Here is a 20,006-nt window from a genome sequence, read left to right as displayed (position 1 = left end):
TTAGATAAATCGTGAGGAAGAATTCTCACAACCTTGCACCTGTAGTCCTTTTTAATATTAACAGTACTACTGGTACCACTAGTACTATTTTCCTCCTCATAGTAGCGATCACAGATAAATCCGACTGGTACTTTCGTGAGACGTCCACTGGTGGGAGGAAGAGCAATCCATTGCCTTGTGCATGGATTGCAAATGTAGAAATCACGTTGGTCATGTGGACTTTGGCGGCAGCACAAAACTAAATCATTAGATGTTCCTACTACATATGGCTTTTTTTTCAAACCATGGAAACTCATGAGTCTTTTGAACAGCGGAGCTAGCAGATTGCATGACGACTGTGTTGTTCTAGGAGTGGGGAATTCCTCCCCTTTTCTGTCTACCAGAGAACGTGCTATTGGGGTTTGCTTATGAAATCTCTGAAGATGTAGAAAGCGGCCAATCAAATACGGATCTGAGACGAGATTGAGCCAATGCTTAGAAACACATTTGCATCGGAAAACGAATTCCTTGCTAGCTAGGAAGCCGACATAGGATTTCAGCCAAAATGGAGTCAGGGAGATCATCAATGCTGACAAGATTTGTGGATTTTGATATTTTTGATTGAGTAGGAGGAGTACTATTGGATGGTGCTACGTCTGATGATCTCTTTTCCCATCCGCCCATGATCATGGCTTAATTGGGTGGTAGTTCTGCATTGATGATAGCCAAAAAGATTGGGATACGTACGTTATTGAACCATGAAGGTGATCGAGAAGAACTGTTTGGAAATTAAAGGCAGAGTGTGTCATTGTAATTATGTAATTCATATAGAAAAGCATGTAGTGTTGAACTTAAAAGTCAAGAATGTGTGGGGAGAATTGGGGGCTTCATCGATTATATAGTCAATAACTTAAGATGAAATTCAAGGCAGAGTTTGTGATCGGAAGAGAGCTCACAACTTGAAAGCGGTATAGAATAGGAGAAACAGCAAAAATGGGCTAAATAAACGAGCAAGAACAATACCTGGAGTTGATCTCGATTCAGAGTGATGGTTGGAGGCTAGGGTTTAGAGTTGAGTTCGGTTTATATTCTCCCCAGCGGCTTCGCGAAGAGTGGATTTGTCATGGGCTTTTATTATACCTTTCAGCCGAAAACCTATCCAATTTCACCATTTAATGAATTTATTGTACGTCACTAACTTTTTTATTATGTACCTTGATATTTTCCTAGATTTTCTTATATGTGTACTTCCATACTCATGTCATGTATGGTTGGATCGGTCCATTTTGCAATTAGGGAACAATTGTATTTTTTGGTCGTGTATTCCATTTCCCCAACCTCCAATCTACTTAATTACCTCAAATAGTCATATATGATTGAAAGCTTAGCAATACAAGTCCAAAGTCCATAACAAATGTAGAACCGGCTTTCTGAGTTGGGTACCTACTTCCAAAGTCGACATCAAATATACAAAAGTAGATGGATGAGTATTACACCCGATAGTTGGATAACAAATCAAGCTAATGTAATGAAACAGATGTACACATATCATAAACTATACATAATTCATCAGTGCTGGAATCTAGAATAAGGTTAGAAGCACCATAAAAGGCCATTTGGGCAAATTATTCCCGGAGAAGATACTAGCCTGAGAGGAAATCATACAATAACAATAAAACTGAACAGACACAAAGGAGATCATCATCATATTAGGGAGATGGTCTCCGGCTTTATGTATATTTCTCCAAAAATCTGACGTTGCCGGAAGTTTGGGGAAGCTGATTAGATGAGCAGCAAGAACCTCAAAGAATTGTACAAGCAGCAATTCCATCATCATTGATCTGATCGTTGGAGATCGATTGAGTGGTGTAGTTTTATCGTGGCTTGAAATATAGTTAGGGTTTGGGACCTTATATATTCATGCATATACATTGACGCAGCTGAATATTCTATATATTTGAACATTCAACAAAATTTCCTTATTCATCAAATTTTTTTATTTTTTTTTGAAGAATTAAATTTTTCTTGTTATTCAATGGATCTGATTCTTATACTAAATTAGTAAATTATACGAATCCAACTTCCTAGTCTTAAAAAAAAAAAAGGGAAAATTACTGGTCCCCTCTTTAACTTTTGGTGCGTCGACAGTTCAGTCACTGTTATTCCAATTTTAACAGATAACTCCCCAAACATTCAAATTTCACACAATTTGATCCAAAATTACCATTTTACCCCTCACTTATTTTTTTTTTGTTTTTGTTTTATTCTTCTCTCTCTCTCTCTTTTATACATATGTATATATATGTGTGTGTGTGTGTATGTATATATATTTTTTATTCTTCTCTCTCTCTTTATATATACATGTATGTGTGTGTGTGTGTGAGTATATATGTATGTATGTATGTATGTATGTATATGTGTGTGTATATTTTTATTCTTCTCTCTCTTTTTATATATATTTATATGTATATATGTGTGTGTGTACATATACATATGCAGATATATACATACACATATGCATATACACATTAGATATATATGTATACATACATATACATATATATATATATATACATATATATCTACATATACATATATATATATATATATATATATATATATGTATGTATATGTATATGTATATGTAGATATATAAATATATGTATAATTTTATACATATGTGTGTGTATATATATAATGTATATGTGTGTGTGTGTGTGTATATATATATATATATGTATATATATATATATATATGTATATGTATGTATGTATATGTATATATGTGTGTGTGTGTGAAAAAAGGAAGTGAGGGGTAAAATGGTAATTTTGGATCAAATTGTGTGAAATTTGAATGTTTGGGGAGTTATCTGTTAAAATTGGAATAACAGGGACTGAACTGTCGATGCACCAAAAGTTAAAGGGGGGACCAGTAATTTCCCCAAAAAAAAAAAAAAATCTTGTCAAATTTTTTTTAACTCATGTCGTGCTTACGTAAAAAGAAAACTAAACTCTAAAATACAAAACAATTGTGCATAGATACATATAAATCATACACATACAATGAAGAATTCAGAGAGTTATTCTGAAACTAAACTTTTGCTCTTCCTTTTATAAAAACGAACGAGTGTAAATGTGTAATTATGCTTTCACCTAGTGTTCTATTCATCAAGCAATCAAAATGATAAAGAATGAGAACAAAGGCGGAAACCCAAATCTTCCTCGGATTCGGGCCAGCTTGCATGACCAAATGTCATTTTCAAAACCCAATTCATGATCACATAAGCTCAAGATCACATGAATCCCATGGAAGAACAGATTTGTCTCTTCCAAGAGAGGAACAATCAGACGAGCTGCATAGGATCCAATATATTTCGACTTTGATTTTTCCAAAACAAGAACCAATCATAATTAGGGACAGAGCATGCCGCCAAAGTCCCATGGACTCCACACCCCCTCCCACTCGGTTTTGAACACCACTTTTTCAACTTCTGCGACCAGAAAAAGCACTTTTCAAGTTTTAACGGCCAGATTGCCAGGGAACTGTGTTGAGCCTCATTTGGTCTTTTTTGGAACACAAAAATATTCAAAACGTTGCGTGCGGGAAATGTCACCCTTCCCAATGACTCGAAGTCTATCTCACAAGACCAAAGAAAGAAAGATCCAAAAAGCTAAGTACTGTTGAAGAGGACAACGCACACCCCATTTATTATTCAATTCGAAAATGGGCTTAGGTGTGTAAGAGGAACATAGACACTTGTAGTTGTGAGACTTGTTCGTTTTATAATCACTATGCGAGTGTTGATCAAATCCCACGAACCCAAAAAATCCATGTCCCATTTCTGACACTTTGACTCTTGGGAAGTTGAAGACTTTGTCATGCCCATATCAATCTAGGACACGCACAATCCGGGCCAGCTTTCACGGAAGTGCTTGTCTTTATTTATCTGGAGAAAAAAAGAACAAAAATTGATGCAATTATTGGAAGCTGTGGTGGATTAAAGTCGATTGTTCAAGCATTTTGACCCAAAATCTCATCTGGGCATTTCAGATTTTGCTCATTTGGGGCTGTTTGTTTCTGGGTGAAGTGTTTTGGTTCAAAATCTCATCTGGGTATTTGAGTTTTTGGTAAGATTTTCTATCTGTTGTTATTTATTTGTGTTTTTGGTTTCTGTTTTGTGGTTTGATTGAGAGTGTGATTGGGTTTGGATAAGTACTTGAATTGAGATTTGAAAGCTTAGAGCTTTTGATTTCTTTCACTGATTCTATTTTGTGAGTGTATAAGTATGCACTGTTCAGCTTCAGTTTCTTGCAATCTGCTTTAAGATGTGAAACTCAGAAGCCAATCCACTTTTGCTATATTTTAACTTTGAAACAGCTAATACTGTTTGTGATTATTGTGAAGTTCTTTAATTTTGAAATGCCGCCTTCAGGTGAATCATGTGGAGAACATTGTCAAGTTAAATGCTTTTGTAGGCTTCACAGCTGAGAAAATAAAGGCAATTACCTTTTACTTTCTCTACAAACTTTGTTAATTTCCAATAGGCATGAGAGAATGTTCTTCAACTTTCCTTCACAAGCAAATTAGGTATTTTTGTCTTATTTTGAGACCCAGTGTTACAGAAGAAACAAAGATAATCGCTAAATATAGTATGCTTGTTTCCTTTGCCAGTTTAGGGCTATTTTAAGATGGGATTTTGGGATCTAAGATCCCCTTTTAAACCCAAATTCCAAATCCCAGTTCACACTCATACAAATGCACGATGAGATAAACACTTTCACTTGTGTAAAGTGGACTTAGATGCAATTAGATGGCTTTCTTGAAGCTCTAGATTGGCATATTTACGGTATGCCTTTTGGTTGACAGATACCTTGCTTTTCTTAACATCAACTATGCACATTAGTTTTGTTAAAAGAAAAGTTGCACAGAACACTAAGTCTCTGATGGTGTGTGGCAGGGATATTGGCATTTGAGGAAAGCAAAACAAGTGGAGAAACGATTATGATATTGATCCCAATTTGAAGAGCCAAACATTGACATTTCAGGAAGAAACAATGTCTCCTGGAGGCCGTTTCTGCGAGGATGTGGCTGACACTCATATTACATTGGCCGATTCTGATGCAGCAACTTCGTTTGCTGATCTAAGGACTTCCCCCTTTAGAAAAGCTCTTCCTGGTTTAAATGGAAATGCAGGCATGCCATCAAACAAGAATGTGCATGACCTACTCGAGTGCCCCGTTTGCATGAATTTAATGTGTCCTCCAATTCACCAGGTACTTTTGATCAACGGTAAAAGCTACACTGTTAGGGAGAATTTTTCGTTTATGAACATTAATCTACGATTGACGGTAATAGGTTTTGAACTATCTGGTAGTTTAACAAACTTGCACAACCTAATATGAAGTACACCAGTAATTTTAGACATTCTACTTTCACAAAAAGTTTGCTCATTGTCTAATTTAATGTCTTAGCAAAATCGATGGGTCTGCTTGGTCTCTATTGCTACCTGGAGAGCCTCAATTGCATTTTTCCATCATATGCATTGGCAATGCTTGATCTTTAGATTGCATTACATGCACATAAGTTTTCATATGCATTGATAGACTTGAAAACGGAATACTAGATCTTATCCAAAAATAAAAAACAGAAGACTAGATTTCTTAAGAAAATCTCTTGTGAAGCCTGATTTGTGAAATACCATCAGATATCATTTTCCTATATTAAAGCTATGTGCATGAATGTAAGGACATACCATTCTATCCTTTATTTACTCCAGGTATGTTAGATGTATGTCTTACTTTCAATTGCTACTGGGAGAGCCTCTAATGCATTTTTCCATCATATGCATTGACATTGTTTGATCATCAGATTGCGGTACATGCATATAGGTGTGTTCATGTAGATAACTTGATTCTAGAGAGATCTAATTGAAGTCTATATTGTAGTGTCCAAATGGCCATACTTTATGCTCGAGCTGTAAGACTAGAGTGCAGAACTGTTGCCCCACTTGTCGTAATGAGCTTGGAAATATAAGGTGCTTGGCACTGGAGAAAGTAGCAGAGTCCCTGGATCTTCCTTGTAGATATCAAATTTATGGTTGCCCTGATATATTCCCTTACTACAGCAAGCTAAAGCATGAGAAAGTCTGTAAATATCGTCCTTACAACTGCCCTTATGCTGGAGCTGAATGTTCTGTTACTGGAGATATCCTATTCCTTATGATGCATCTTAAAAATGATCACAAGGTTGACATGCATGATGGATCTACTTTCAACCATAGATATGTTAAGTCCAATCCCCAAGAAGTTGAAAATGCTACGTGGATGTTAACCGTAAGTCTCTCTCTCTTTTGCACACACAATTTTTTATTTATGGTGTATGCAACCTTGTACAGAAGATAACTTCTTTTAGGAACTAAGCAGTACAATTCTGTTACTACTTACTAGTCAAAGTGCCTTTGTTGATCTCAGGATGAAATTTTTGTTCATATTCAAGTATTGAGAGTAAAGGCTGTTCCTTAATAGAAAGTATCAAAAATCTTACTGTGATATCTTCATTTATATTTCTACTCTTTCTTGATCCATAAAAGGACAAAATGCTGAATGCTGATATTCATGTTTGAGCCGCAATGACTTTTTTAATTGATGATAAGAAGTGAGAAGAGATGCAAAATAATGCAGTCTTATATCTTGAATTGATGATAAATCTGTTTTTGGATCGGTTGTCTATAGCTCGTTTCCATTTGCTCCTCGCAGCAAATGTTCTTGTATCTTTCAGAATGTTGACACTGGTAGCTGTGGAATAATAATTTCTACTGATATGTTGGCCTTGAATTTTCCCACACATGAATATATTATGTGCTTGTTTGGATTATTTGAATTTCAAAAAATAATTGGTCTTTTCTTAGTTGGTTCAGTTCTACCTGTATCAATCTATTTTAACCTCGTGATTTTTAAATGTAGTGCAGATCTTTAACTGTTTTGGTCGTCAGTTCTGTTTGCATTTTGAGGCATTCCACATTGGAACAGCACCTGTATACATGGCCTTCCTTAGATTCATGGGTGATGACGATGAGGCCAAGCAATTCACTTACAGTCTCGAAGTTGGTGGCGGTGGCAGAAAGCTGACTTGGCAAGGAATTCCGAGGAGTATTCGCGATAGCCACCGAAAGGTTCGTGACAGTCAAGATGGACTGATCATTCAGAGGAACTTGGCACTCTTCTTCTCAGGTGGTAGTAGGCAGGAGCTGAAGCTGAAAGTGGCGGGCCGTATATGGAAAGAACACTGAGATGTATAATTAAAACTAAAACTTGTTCAAAGATATTGTAACCTTTTGGCTGTGAAAAATAAAAAGATGGGAAGGAAATTCAGGCCTCTGTGTAAAAGGATCCATCTGTTGCTTGGTGCGATGGTTAGGTATTCCAACAGCTAATCTGTTGAAAAGTAGTTCTAACAGTTGAAAAACCCAAAGCATGTCGCCTGATTTGGTTACCAGGAACTGGCAGTTTATTCTATTAAAACCATTTATCAAACTGTCTGATGTGTTTAACTGAACCCAAGCCTGAGCTGAACCATAGAGAATAGAATTTGATAAGAACTGAGAAGGTTGGAGTTTTGTTCACCTACTCAATTAATTTAATATTTTGTTTTTGTGCTTAATTCAGTTCTGCTCAACTGTGTTGAGCACAATAGAAAATTAATTAATTAGGTGAATAAAACTGAAGAAGGCTGTTTCCATTAAGCAAATTGATAAAGGCATGAGTTGTGTTCACCACTTCACCTCACCTACTCAATTAATTTCATAATTCATACTCTGTTGTGCTTAACTGCGAAATTTTGAACCGGTGGTAGTTGAGCACAACTGAGTAGAAAATCAATTTTCATAATTCATACTCTGTTGTGCTTAACTGCGAAATTTTGAATCGGTGGTAGTTGAGCACAACTGAGTAGAAAATCAATTAAACAGGTGAACAGAACTGAAGAAGACAGTTTCCACTAAGCAAAGTTCTGAAAATCAAAAGTAATGGTTCCCTAATCCATTAGTTAAGTTCAAGTTTACCCTTGGATCAAGCAACATTAGGAAAGAACCATACTTTTAGTCAAGGATCTAATTAACAAAAAGAAGCTTTAGAAAATAGATAGTTCAATACGGCGTCGTTTCCTTAGAAGACCCTGTCATCTCCCCTCTGCTAAAACCCTAAACCCCTTTCTCTGCGTTTCTGATTGAATCCCAATGATGATAGCTCGAACTCACTCTCTCACAAAACTAAAGCCCCTCATCTCCATCTCCCTCATTTCCCAATCCCTCACACCCAAACCCCCATCTTCACATCCCACTCCAATCCCTAAACCCCAATTCCAAAACCCCTCAACAAAGTCTCAACCTTTCGTCTTCTCCAACCCCTTCTCGTCTTCCCAGCCTCTCCCTCTCAGCCGCGAAGGAAATTACGATGAAGCCGCCACCGCCCCAAACCTCATCGTCTGCCCCGGTTGTGGGGTCCACATGCAGGACTCCGACCCCAAAAACCCTGGCTTCTTCCTAAAACCCTCCAAAAAGGACCCCAGGACTTACAAATTGGGTCCCCATCTCGAGCCGGTTGCTCTGGAATGTGAATTCAACGGAGCCCTGAAGAGGGGTTTCGTGATCGAGCCCGAAAACTTGGATGATTCAGGTCCCAATTTGGGTGAATTGGGATCAGAATCGAAGCCCGAAAAGCCGGTGGTGTGTGCCAGGTGCCATTCTCTGAGGCATTATGGGAGAGTGAAGGATACAGCTGTGGAGAATCTGCTGCCGGATTTCGATTTCTATCACACGGTTGGGAGGAAGCTGGCATTGGCCTCAGGGACTAGATCGGTGGTGCTGATGGTGGTGGACGCGGCGGATTTCGATGGCTCGTTTCCGAAAAAGGTGGCTAAGTTGGTGTCAGACACCATTGATGAGCATTCCACAGCTTGGAAACAGGGGAGGTCGGGAAATGTGCCAAGAGTGGTGCTTGTTGTGACCAAGATTGATCTTCTGCCGAGCTCGTTGGGGCCCACTAGGTTGGAGCATTGGGTTAGGAGTAGGGCCCGGGAGGGCGGGGCGGATAAGATTACGAGTGTGCATTTGGTGAGTGCAGTGAGGGATTGGGGGTTGAAGAATCTGGTGGATGATGTGTCTAGCTTGGCAGGGCCGAGAGGGAATGTGTGGGCAATAGGGGCACAGAATGCAGGGAAGAGTACTTTGATCAACGCAATAGGGAGGCATGGTGGAGGGAAGATTACTCACTTGACAGAAGCGCCAGTTCCGGGAACTACATTGGGAATTGTGAGAGTGGAAGGTGTGCTTCCTGGTAAGACCAAGCTGTTTGATACACCGGGGCTTTTGCATCCTCATCAGATTACAACTAGGTTGACTAGAGAGGAGCAAAGTCTTGTTAACATTAGCAAGGAGTTGAAACCGAGGACCTACAGGATCAAGGTCAGCTATTTTTTATCTTGAACTATCTAATGGACAGTGTATTGTACTGTTGTTGAGTAATGACGTTTTTGATCTCTACTTTGTTGTTTTGATACATTGCTCGATCAACAATTATAAAAGTGAAGCACTACATGTTGATTTTTTGTATAACCCAAACAAATGGCTGTAACTTTCTGGAGGAATGGTGAAAGTGGCCTCTAAGGGCAGAAGTTGAGGCTTTTATGAGTTTATGGTCACGTTACTAACTAAGAGTTGTGGCACCCCAATCATAATATCGGTTGTGGCAAAGGTTGTTAGCAAGTGTTGCATGACATCCTATAGTATTCTCAGACCACTTTTCCACTGGATCATCTTCAAGGCGGAGATGCTTTGATTTGGTTCTGCTTTATTGGTTCTGTGTGGTTATTTGAAGAATATTGCGTGCATCAGATTTTTCATTTGGAAAATATTTGGGAAAACTGGTTTTCTTTGATTAGTATTCACTGATTCACAATCAGATACCTATATTTACAATGTTGTTACTGTTTTTGTTTTCATCTTGAACTCCAACTAGTGCATAACTACTGTGGAATGGAATTTAGATGCCTGATTGTAAGGTAAAAGAGAAATTCATCAATATGATCAAGGATTACCAAATGTAGGAAGTGCACTACTATGAGTCTGTGTTTCAGTTTCCTATCTTAGTTGTTTACTTTAGATTCTCACTTGAGTTATTACTTTAACCAAGATGTAGATTTTGCGAATTAGGCCTGTTGTATACATCTTTGTGAACTCATAGTAGCGCCTTTCCTAACATGACTAAGGTTATGTTTCAGTTTTCTATATTAGTCGTTTACTTTAGATTCTTCACTTGAGTAATTACTTTAATCAAGTATGTGGATTGGTGAATTAGGCCTATTGTATATATAGTTGTGAACTTATAGTAATGTGCCTTTCCTAACATGACTAAGGTTATGTTTCAGTTTTCTATATTAGTCATTTACTTAAGATTCTTCACTTGAGTAATTACTTTAATCAAGAATGTGGATTGGTGAATTAGGCCTGTTGTATATATAGTTGTGAACTTATAGTAATGTGCCTTTCCTAACATAACTAAGTTTGTAGCCAGGGCTGGAGCCAGCATAGGACGAGGGATTGCATTGGCCAACCCTCAAATCTCATTTTACGAATTTAATTCTAATATATCTCCTAAGAAATACTGATTTACTCCTCTTTAGAAAGAAAAAGATCCTATTTGCACGAAAGAGTTTTAAAGTCTCATATGATCTAATAATTAAGAATGGAGTTTGCAGATTTGTTGAATATGTGTTTAGTTTAGTTTTATTCAATAACAAGCTTTGAAAATTCAAGTTGAGGCTACTGAAAATTTGGAAAGTTGGCCCTCCCAGCTATGAGTTCCATGTCCCGCCCCTGGTTGTGGCACCCCAATCATATATACATATCAGGATTAAAGAGCACAATCTTTGTCATATTTTAGAAGTAAATCTAGAAAGCTTCAATTACCGAACTGTCTTGCTTGTTTAAACTAAAGCATCCCAACTTCATTTGTATCCTGTACAAATGAATAATCTCAAGTTCAGAATCATCTGAACCAGCTCAGCCATTTGATAAGAGTGCCGATGTCTATTTTTGGATGGAATCCAGTGATTGATTTTCATAGGTTCTTTTACTTATCTATCTTGTAAGTTATTGTGTGTTCTTATTTGAAAGCTGATTACTTGATGGTCTTGGAAGTTTATTTACTCTGTTAGTAAACGTTGTTCGCTCATTTTGGAATATGTTCTAATGCATAGATCATCATGGAGTCCAGGATCACTGTGTTGCAAACTTAGACAGCTTCATGTGACTTATAGAATGTGTGTCATTTATCATAAGTCCTGGTTTATATTAATTTGTACTTTGGTTGTTGCAGGATGGTTATTCAGTTCATATTGCTGGGCTTATGAGGCTGGATATAGAAGAATCATCTGTAGATTCTGTTTATGTTACAGCATGGGCATCTCCTTATCTTCCATTACACATGGGGAAAACGGAAAATGCATCCGAAATGGTAGAGAAACATTTTGGCCGTCAGTTACAGGTATGATTAGCAGTAGTTAATAAGTGATTGTTGTGCAATCCAAGATCTAGTCTGATAATCATTAATCTTGTTCATCTTCAAGATGTCACTGTTAGAGGCTTTCAACTCAAACACTAATAAGCAACTAACATATAAACTGTAGCTTCTACAAGCCCCTCTGTGTTGGAAGTAACGGCAGGCTGTTTAATGATTTGATTAACAATAACTTTTCCAAGAAACAGTATTTCTGGATTTAGATGTCATTTAATAATTTTCTCAATATCAAGAGAGTAGGCATGTGTCTTGTTAATACAAATTTTTTGATCCTCCATAACTTACTTTAATATTGTACCTAGTTATGATGCTTGTGACCCTGTCGTTTAGGTACGAGGCTAAATGAAAGATATGACTATCATATGTTCATGTAAATTTTCAGGACAATGTATCATAAAATTGTATGTATAGTTTTTGTGCCAAAATGAACTGGTTCTTGTTTCAGCCACCAATCGGAGAGAATAGAGTTAAGGAGCTTGGACAGTGGGTGAAAAAGGAGTTTCACATCAGTGGAAACAGCTGGGATTCAAGTTCGGTGGACATTGCTGCTGCAGGTCTTGGCTGGTTTGCTGTTGGACTTAAAGGAGAGGCAGTTTTGAGTGTTTGGACTTATGATGGAATCGATGTTGTTCTTCGCAATTCATTGCTTCCTAATAGATCATACAATTTTGAAGTATCTGGTTTTACAGTCTCTAAAATTGTTTCTAAGGCTGACAAAGCTTCAAATAAGTCACAGCGTCAGGGTGAGAAGAAGAAGAAGAAGAAACAAACTGACCACCAAAAGGATTCTGTCACCTGCTGATATCATATTAAGAACTGTCGCAGGCTGAACTTCCTTTTAGGACTGGAAGTGCTACTGGGGAAAGGATATGTAAAGTGTTTTAACTATTGTTGATCAGTGACGCTACACGTGAGTGAGGAATGCTAGCAAATAACATAACTTTTACATCCTATTCAAATTGGGACGATTTTCTCCAGATACAATATCAAGAACAGCTTCATTGCATTGCTACTGAAAGACGGCTTGCAAAAGGATGAAACCTATGGCTTATTGAGCTAAGTACGCCAGCCGGGTTTCTCATGCCCTCACCATGGGTTTCTATGGCTTGCATTACTGTGTATTATTTTTACCCATGTAAATTATAACTTGAAGGTGTCAAGAGTCAAGACTAGCAATTTCCAGTTGAGGTGTTCTCTTTTGGGACCTGGGATATTGCAGACCTTGTAAAATCTGGGATCGAAATTCTGAGCCTTGGTTTTCTCTTGCATTTTTTTTATTAGGGATTTGACCATTTACCCTAATTCAAGGGACTTTTTTCCCTACACCACTCACTTATTTTTTTTTTACCACTTACCCATACAAACTCTAATCCAATTAATTTTATTTTTATTTTTTTTATTTTCAGATTATTTTGCCCTCACCCCTTTGTTATAAGACTTCGCTGGAGTCCGGCTGCCGAACTTCTCTGAAAACCTCATCTAATATCTCCAAATAGGTTGTCGGAGATCTCATAGGTCACCAGAGAGGTTTATTGCAAAACAAAGTTTATCAAACCATGCCAAAAGTCCCCAAAGAGGTTGTCGGAAATGTTTATTACTCCCATCTCTCCAAAAACCCACAAACATAAACTTTTATTGCCACCAATAAACATTTATTGTGGGGCAATAAATGTTTATTAGGGGGAAGGGGAACTAATCTGCTTTAAATTAGGCAAATAAAACTTTGATTGAGGAAGAAGATGAGAAGATTATGTCAATTTAAAATCTTTTATTGGGGGGCAATAATTGTTTTATTACATGATAATAAAATATTTTTTTTGTTTTGTTCTTTCTTTCTCGGTCTTCTGCCCACAATTTACCAAAAAAAAATTGATTTGGGCCCACAATCAGCAAACCCACCGTCATCTTGCTTCTGCTGCCCACCAAACCTAGGCCTGGGCGTCCGGACCCGAAGGACCGATTACCCGACCCAAATAGCCCGATTCGGTTCGGTTTGTGAATGAAAATTTTCAGTTCGGTTCAAAGACCGACCCGATTATAAACTCTCGGTTCGATCTCAGGCTTAAGATTTTTAGGGTTCGGTCTACCCGAACCGACCAGATTTACAAGTAATATGTCATATGTCAGTATACTATTGGATGATTATATATATAGTATATTAAAAAAAAAAAAAAGTAAAAACCTCACTAAAACAGTCAGCCCTAGTCTTCTCCATTTCACGATCGAAACCATATCAGCCTCTCCTCTTTCACTCTTTCTCGAAACCCAGTTCTCTGTTTCTCGAAACCATATCAAGTTATCAACCTAAACCCATATCAGCCTCTCTCTTTCACTCTTTCTCGAAACCCAGTTCTTTGTTTCTCGAAACCATTTCAGTGATTTCACGATCGAAACCATATCAACCTAAACCCAGTTCTTGCTTATTCTGCATTTCTGTGTTCCCAAAACCAAAACCCAGTTCATTTCATCCCAAATTTAATGGCATCAACACAAAATGCATCCCAAAGTTTAAGCTCCGAATCCGATTCCGATTCCGATTCCATTCATTCCAATTCAAATTCAAAAGCAATCGTTCCAAGACCAACACCAACTCCAACCGATGCTTTGAGGGTTCAGACAATTCCCAAAACATTCAAGGCCCAGAAGAAAAAGCGAGCTGTTGGGGGAAAGAGAAAGCGAGCTGCAGATGCAGAGGAAGAGGAAGGAGAAAAGTCTGAAAAACCAGCTGGAAGATCCTGGGTGTGGGAGCACTTCAAGAAGATCGACAAGCCTGTATTCGAGGTGTAAATGTGTGAACAACAGCTGAATATCTCAATGGTGTCATTGATTTTGAGTTGATGTGTTAAATTGTTAATGGCTTAATGTGTTATACTGTTAATGTCATTGTGGTTCTGGACTGGTTTTTATATGTGCTAATATGTGTGTTATTTGCAATGCTCATCACTTGAAGTCATTGATTTGGTTAATGTCATGTGATTTGATTTTTATATGTCATTTTTGTTTGTTAAATGCAGCTTGAATTCTTGAAACTTAAAGCATTTGGAGCAGTTGCAGCAGCTGGAGTTGGTGATGAAAGCATGTGGAGCAGCTGGACCCAGCTGCAGTAGCCTCCATTAGTCTATTTGTTCAACTTCCTGATTTGATTTTTAATTTTTTAATCTTTCATTGTCAAAATTTGGTGTTCTGGACTGTTGTAGACAATAAAACAATGATGATTTGATGCTCTCGACACTGGACTTGTGGTTTGGGAATTTGCATTAGCCATTATTTCATTACTGCAGTGCAGTTTGCAGTAATGAAATTTATTTTTATGTATTTGTGACTTTGTGTAAATAATTGTGTTCATTAGCTCTTCACTTGATTGGCTTGATTAAGTTGATTCACAGTATTTGAGCTTTTGTCAATTTGTCTTTAATTTCAGTTCATGTGAATATTCTATAATTGTATTTGAATTGATAACAGATCAATGTTTCAGAGTAGAGGTGGCAAAAGGGCCAGCCCGGCCCGACCCGACCCATTTTAAGCGGGCCTAGTCGTGCTTCGTGCCGTGCTTGGGCCGGCCCATTTATTATCGTGCCGGCCCATTTACTTAAACATTAAGCCCGGTCCGGCCCATGGCCAGAGCCCATATCGTGCCGGGCCAATAAACTGGCCGTGCTCGTGCCTACCCACTATAAAGCACGATTTTAAAATCTTAATTTGAATAAATAAAAAATAATTTTATTTAATTATTTAGAAATTCAAATAAATTAAGTTCTACAATGTTTTTCTCAATCTTAGCTTTTTAAGATTAGTTTTCTAATAATTTTTTATATTCCACTACAAGAAAGAAATAAAAAAATAACTCAAAATATATTGCTTTTAGTATATTATTGTGAGATTAATCTTTATTAATATAATGAAGATTTAGTATCATATTATTATTTCCTTCATTCTATAGTTGTATTATTATGAGATTAGTCTTTATTAATAAACATATATTTAATATTTAGAAAAAAATACTTTATGTCAAAACAAGGATATAATGTTTTATTTCACTATTTTGATAACATAAAAAAAATAGCATTGGTGGAATTGTCATGAGATTTTAAATAAAAAAGTCTAATATTCAAATCTCATCATTGTGGTTTTTTAATATTTAAAAAAAAAATGAAATTTTGTGTTTGTAACTGGCCGGCCCACAATATGTCGTGCTCGGGCCCATTACGGGCTCGGGCCAGGCGGGGCCAATGGGCTAATATTCCTAGGCCCAACCCGACCCGTTATTATAACATGCTCGGGTCGTGCCGGGCCACTAACGGGCTTGGGCCGTGCCCGGCCGCTTTTAAGCGTGCCAGGCCCGTGCCGTGCTCGTGCTTAGCGGCCCGTTTGCCACCTCTATTTCAGAGTTTAACTTTTCAACTTTGTTGTAAACTTGTAATGTGCTTTGATGAGTGATTATTGTACTATAATGCTTGAAATGCCCCCATGGATGCTGCAGGTACCAAAAAATGCAGCAACACAGTTCCAGGACTATGCATGTGCATGCAAATTAGGCAATCCAGGTTCTGGAAAAAGGTTTGAGTTTTGGGACCGAAAACCCGAAAACCCGACACTTTACTTATCGGGTCGGGCTTCTCTCGGTTACCACATTTCAAATAGACCGATCCGGCCCGGACCGATTACTTCGGGCTCGGTCTCGATTCTAGCAAAATTCGGGCCCGACCCGACCCGAGCCCAGGCCTAACCAAACCCACGTCTTCTTTGTCAAACTCCTTAGCAAGGCCATAGCAAGAGACAACGCAAGTTTAGATGACAGTGTTCTCTTGCCTGGTGAAGGGCTTAACCTGAAACTGAAATTAGGCCAAGAACTCGATCCAGGACTTGACGAAGAAGAACCCGAGCAGTTTGGTAGCAACATTCAAGGAAGGGATGTAATCTTGGATTCGGCCCTTCCGGTATGAATCAATAAACTTCTTCAGATCGGTGTCGAGGTACTTGAAGACGAGGTAGAGTACCGGCTTCCCGTCCTTCTTGTTGTCCACGTGTTCGACGCAGAGGAGGAGGACCACGTAGAGCGACTGTCGCCGTAGCCTGCCGGAGAAACTCCCTCATTGATGACAACCACGCCGTTTCGACGCTGATCGGGGGTGAATTGCTCGATGATTTTCTAGGCGTCTTCGCGATCGAGCTTGGGGATGGAGGGGTCGGTGTCCAAAACTACGCCGTTCTCCTAGCGGTGGCCTCGAGGCTCTATTGCATCCAAGGTTCTAAAAAACGCTAGGCGCTAGTCGGGCGGTGACCCAGGGACTAGCGCCTAGGCGGGGACTAGGCGGTTTTTTTTTTTTTTTTTTTTTAATTTTAAATTATTTTTATGACATATAATAATATAAATAACAAGATTTAAAGTCTAAAAATTAATTATAAATATAAAAATAGTCAAAATATAGAATAAATTAGGGTTTACGACCGCCTAGGCCCCGCCTAGAACCGCCTAGTCCCCGCCTAGCCCGCCTAGTAGCCCAACGCCTAAGGGAAACGCCTAGGCCAAAATCGGAGCGGTTCCTTGCCGCCTAGCGCCTAGGCGGCCGCCTAGGCCGTTTTTTAGAACATTGATTGCATCTGGAGGAAGCAGCCGGTGGCTGCGCCGACGATGATGGAGTTCCAGGAGTCGGCGCCTGGAGAGAGAGAGAGAGAGAGAGAGAGAGAGAGAGAGAGAGAGAGAGAGAGAGAGAGAGAGAGAGAGAGTGGCATGTAATTTATTAATTAGGTTGAGGGCAGAATAGTTATTAGGCTAGTGAGAATAAAAATCTGGTAAGTGAGATAATTTTGACTCATTTTAGTGCTTTAAGTCAAGACTTTTTTTTTTTTTTTGACAAATTCTTCTTGCATTGTTCAAGTATCATATGAGGGCCCAAGGTGCGGAAAGCAAATCTCTGATTTTACAGAATTGTTTGTCTTATTCTTCCTATGATACTTAGCCAGTACGATCAATTATGTGCAAGTTGTTGTTTGCTCTGTACATATGGTACTTGCTTTGGTAGCCCAACTTTCTCTACATGACAAGAATAACTACGTGAGCACACGGTGGACACAAAGCTGTAGGTAAATATGTCAATATGTCATAAAGCCGAAGTTGAATTTGTCCCCTGCCTAAAAGGTGAAAGTCGTGACCTACTAAAGACTAAATTATATTCAATCATAAATGGCTATTTGTTTCTATCAATGAAAAATAACTCGAGTTTGATTTGTCATTGCTTTGACTTGGAACATGCATCTAAATGCCGTATAAAGCATGGCTTAAATGAAAACTAAGTTAGGCCAGCATGAGGCTTTTTTTTCTTAAATAAAGGTTCATTGCATTAGATAACTAATTAAAAAATCTGAGTCTAACATACATTTAAAGACAGAAAAATGGTTAGGTAACGACCAAGCTTCTATCTAAGTAATGTAAACTCATTACAAGTCAATTTGAGTCCGCTTTGTAAAGCAAATCCATAAACAAAGAATAACTCTGTGTCTTCTGAGGAAAAATCATATTCTAGCTCTCTTTCCGCTAGACACGCAATTGTGCATGGTACGAAAAGAAAGCTACTTCCCAGCAAACAAATAGGAGTCAATTCTTTATCCATAAGCCGCTTTCTCCAGTCCAACTCAAGATAATTACCAATTCCGTAGAATTATGATCTGAATAACGACTGACACTTTAGAGACCATAAAGCCCAACATTGCCCATGGAGGTTAAACTCTCAGGTCAGGCCAGCGTTGAGCACTAAGTTGACACCCTCCAACCTGGCCCAATTCAGAAAGGAACCCGACCTACTCCAATGGGCCCATAGGATATTAAGCCTATAAGACCTAGGCCCAAACCCAGACAAACTGACTAGCAGGAGTGATTTCTTGTCCTTACTGCCAACCGACAACCACTGCTGTCATCACCTCCGGTGGCCGGCCCCTCCGACCAAACATGAGCGCTGTGGCCCGAGATCAGCCCAACTAGCCAAGCCTGCAACAGACCCCGGAAAAACAATCCCCTGCCAAGAACGGCCAGAAACCGATATAAACCCCAAGTTGTTGCACGTCGCAAGTCTATCCTTCTTTCTCCCGACGTCACTAGCAAAACACGAAGACACCACTTCCCCTTCGATCTCCAGCCAACAGACACAATCGGCTGTGAATGGTCACGACCCGCGACGAGAATCCTTGCGGGCACTAGAACCTGCAATCGGGACTCGGCCGCCGCACTCTGCTAACCCCTAGGGTTCTCGCTATCCACCTATTTTGTGCGCCCTAAGGCTTTGTTTGGTCTTCACAAGAAAATTAGTTTCTTAGATTTTCTTAAGGGTATGGAAAAATAAATTTCTCACTACTTTTCCTATCAATGTTTGAGAACACATGGAAAATAATCAGAAGATGTATTTTACTTTTATTTCCAATGTTGATTTGTACATGAATAGAAAAGTAAGTAAACACCAATTTTGGATATAGAATCATTATTATCAAAACATAAACAATTCAAAATCTCAAAAGTTTCTTGGATAAAATTGGTAATAATACCTTTCAAAATAGTCTTTAGACTAGGCAATTAATGTGCAATTAGTGTAAGGAAAGTATAAGGAAAAATGAATCTCGTGTAGGAGGATTCACTTTCGCTCATATTTTTCCTTCATGCAGGAAAATTGTTCATTTCCTTGGATTTGATAATTAAACACAGGAAAAGATAAAGTTCATTCTCAAAAAAAAAGAAGAAAAAGATAAAGTTTTCCTTCTCAAGTTTTTCATTCGCAAATTAAATAAGGCCTAAATGTTTGACCTCTCTGCCCTCCGCAATTGAATCAATAATGAATATGAAGTCAACACAAACAGTTAACATAAAAGTATTACTCTGCATATTTTGATAAGACGAGCATATGAGAGTAATTGCCTTTCTTTTTGTTTTTTGTTGTTGATACGCTTGGATGAGTACAACAATGTGATTTCATATATTTTTAAAATTTTATTCTAAATAATTGCATGAGTCTCATCTAACCTCAAAATTTGTCTTAGATGTGCGTAGTCCAGTTCTATCGATCGCTTTTCTTTGGTAGATACTCTAGTTTCATTGTTTTAATAGATTTTGGAAGTATGTATAATGTACATAAGACAAATACTAATGTATATATCACATGATGCCGTGCATATATATCGCATGATGCTTCTTTCCTCTATATTTTTGAAAGTCAGAAGGTGAGGTTTGCATTCTTACAATATGCAACAAGGCAGAATCTCATTATAAAAATGGTAGTCATTAATTAAGACTCTAAGAGCAGTTGGACATGCAACATTTACACCATTAGTGAGTTGGGAGACAGTCTCTTAGTTACTAAACTCTTGTCATTAATTTATAATTAAACCATGACTACTTCTTCTTGGAATTTAGTTACTTAACGCCACACAAAAGTTGTTGTACCAACAAGAGGTATGGAACAAACCAA

At 38.2% G+C, this 20,006-nt stretch overlaps 2 protein-coding genes across 4 annotated transcripts; both read left to right on the top strand.

Annotated features, from left to right (window-relative positions):
• Nucleotides 1–3,713: 3,713 nt before the first annotated feature.
• Nucleotides 3,714–7,356, top strand: LOC133732568 (E3 ubiquitin-protein ligase SINAT2-like). Of its 3 annotated transcripts, XM_062160146.1 has the most exons (5): nucleotides 3,719–4,107; nucleotides 4,413–4,478; nucleotides 4,938–5,253; nucleotides 5,926–6,312; nucleotides 6,948–7,356. In XM_062160146.1, exons 3-5 carry the CDS (start codon nucleotides 5,035–5,037, stop codon nucleotides 7,266–7,268), a joined length of 927 nt encoding a protein of 308 aa, XP_062016130.1. In that variant the 5' UTR covers nucleotides 3,719–4,107; nucleotides 4,413–4,478; nucleotides 4,938–5,034; the 3' UTR covers nucleotides 7,269–7,356. The 3 variants fall into 3 exon arrangements, with proteins under 3 accessions (XP_062016131.1, XP_062016130.1, XP_062016129.1); XM_062160147.1 differs by lacking the exon at nucleotides 4,413–4,478 and having other exon boundaries at nucleotides 3,714–4,107; nucleotides 6,943–7,356; XM_062160145.1 differs by lacking the exon at nucleotides 4,413–4,478 and having other exon boundaries at nucleotides 3,720–4,107.
• Nucleotides 7,357–8,128: 772 nt separating this feature from the next.
• Nucleotides 8,129–12,894, top strand: LOC133733270 (GTP-binding protein BRASSINAZOLE INSENSITIVE PALE GREEN 2, chloroplastic). Its single transcript, XM_062160913.1, has 3 exons — nucleotides 8,129–9,440; nucleotides 11,353–11,520; nucleotides 11,999–12,894. Exons 1-3 carry the CDS (start codon nucleotides 8,214–8,216, stop codon nucleotides 12,353–12,355), a joined length of 1,752 nt encoding a protein of 583 aa, XP_062016897.1. The 5' UTR covers nucleotides 8,129–8,213; the 3' UTR covers nucleotides 12,356–12,894.
• The last annotated feature ends 7,112 nt before the right edge of the window (nucleotides 12,895–20,006 follow it).

Source organism: Rosa rugosa, chromosome 2, assembly GCF_958449725.1.
Source record: "Rosa rugosa chromosome 2, drRosRugo1.1, whole genome shotgun sequence".
Taxonomy (NCBI): domain Eukaryota; kingdom Viridiplantae; phylum Streptophyta; class Magnoliopsida; order Rosales; family Rosaceae; genus Rosa; species Rosa rugosa.
This window is presented reverse-complemented; position numbering and strand designations above follow the sequence as displayed.

Coding starts and splice junctions, on each gene's coding strand:
- LOC133732568 (XM_062160146.1), top strand. CDS start 5,035: ATGTCTCCTGGAGGCCGTTTCTGCGAGGATGTGGCTGACACTCATATT. Junction 5,254..5,925: donor TGTGTCCTCCAATTCACCAG/GTACTTTTGATC, acceptor TCTATATTGTAG/TGTCCAAATGGCCATACTTT. Junction 6,313..6,947: donor ATGCTACGTGGATGTTAACC/GTAAGTCTCTCT, acceptor AATGTAGTGCAG/ATCTTTAACTGTTTTGGTCG.
- LOC133733270 (XM_062160913.1), top strand. CDS start 8,214: ATGATGATAGCTCGAACTCACTCTCTCACAAAACTAAAGCCCCTCATC. Junction 9,441..11,352: donor CGAGGACCTACAGGATCAAG/GTCAGCTATTTT, acceptor TGGTTGTTGCAG/GATGGTTATTCAGTTCATAT. Junction 11,521..11,998: donor ATTTTGGCCGTCAGTTACAG/GTATGATTAGCA, acceptor TTCTTGTTTCAG/CCACCAATCGGAGAGAATAG.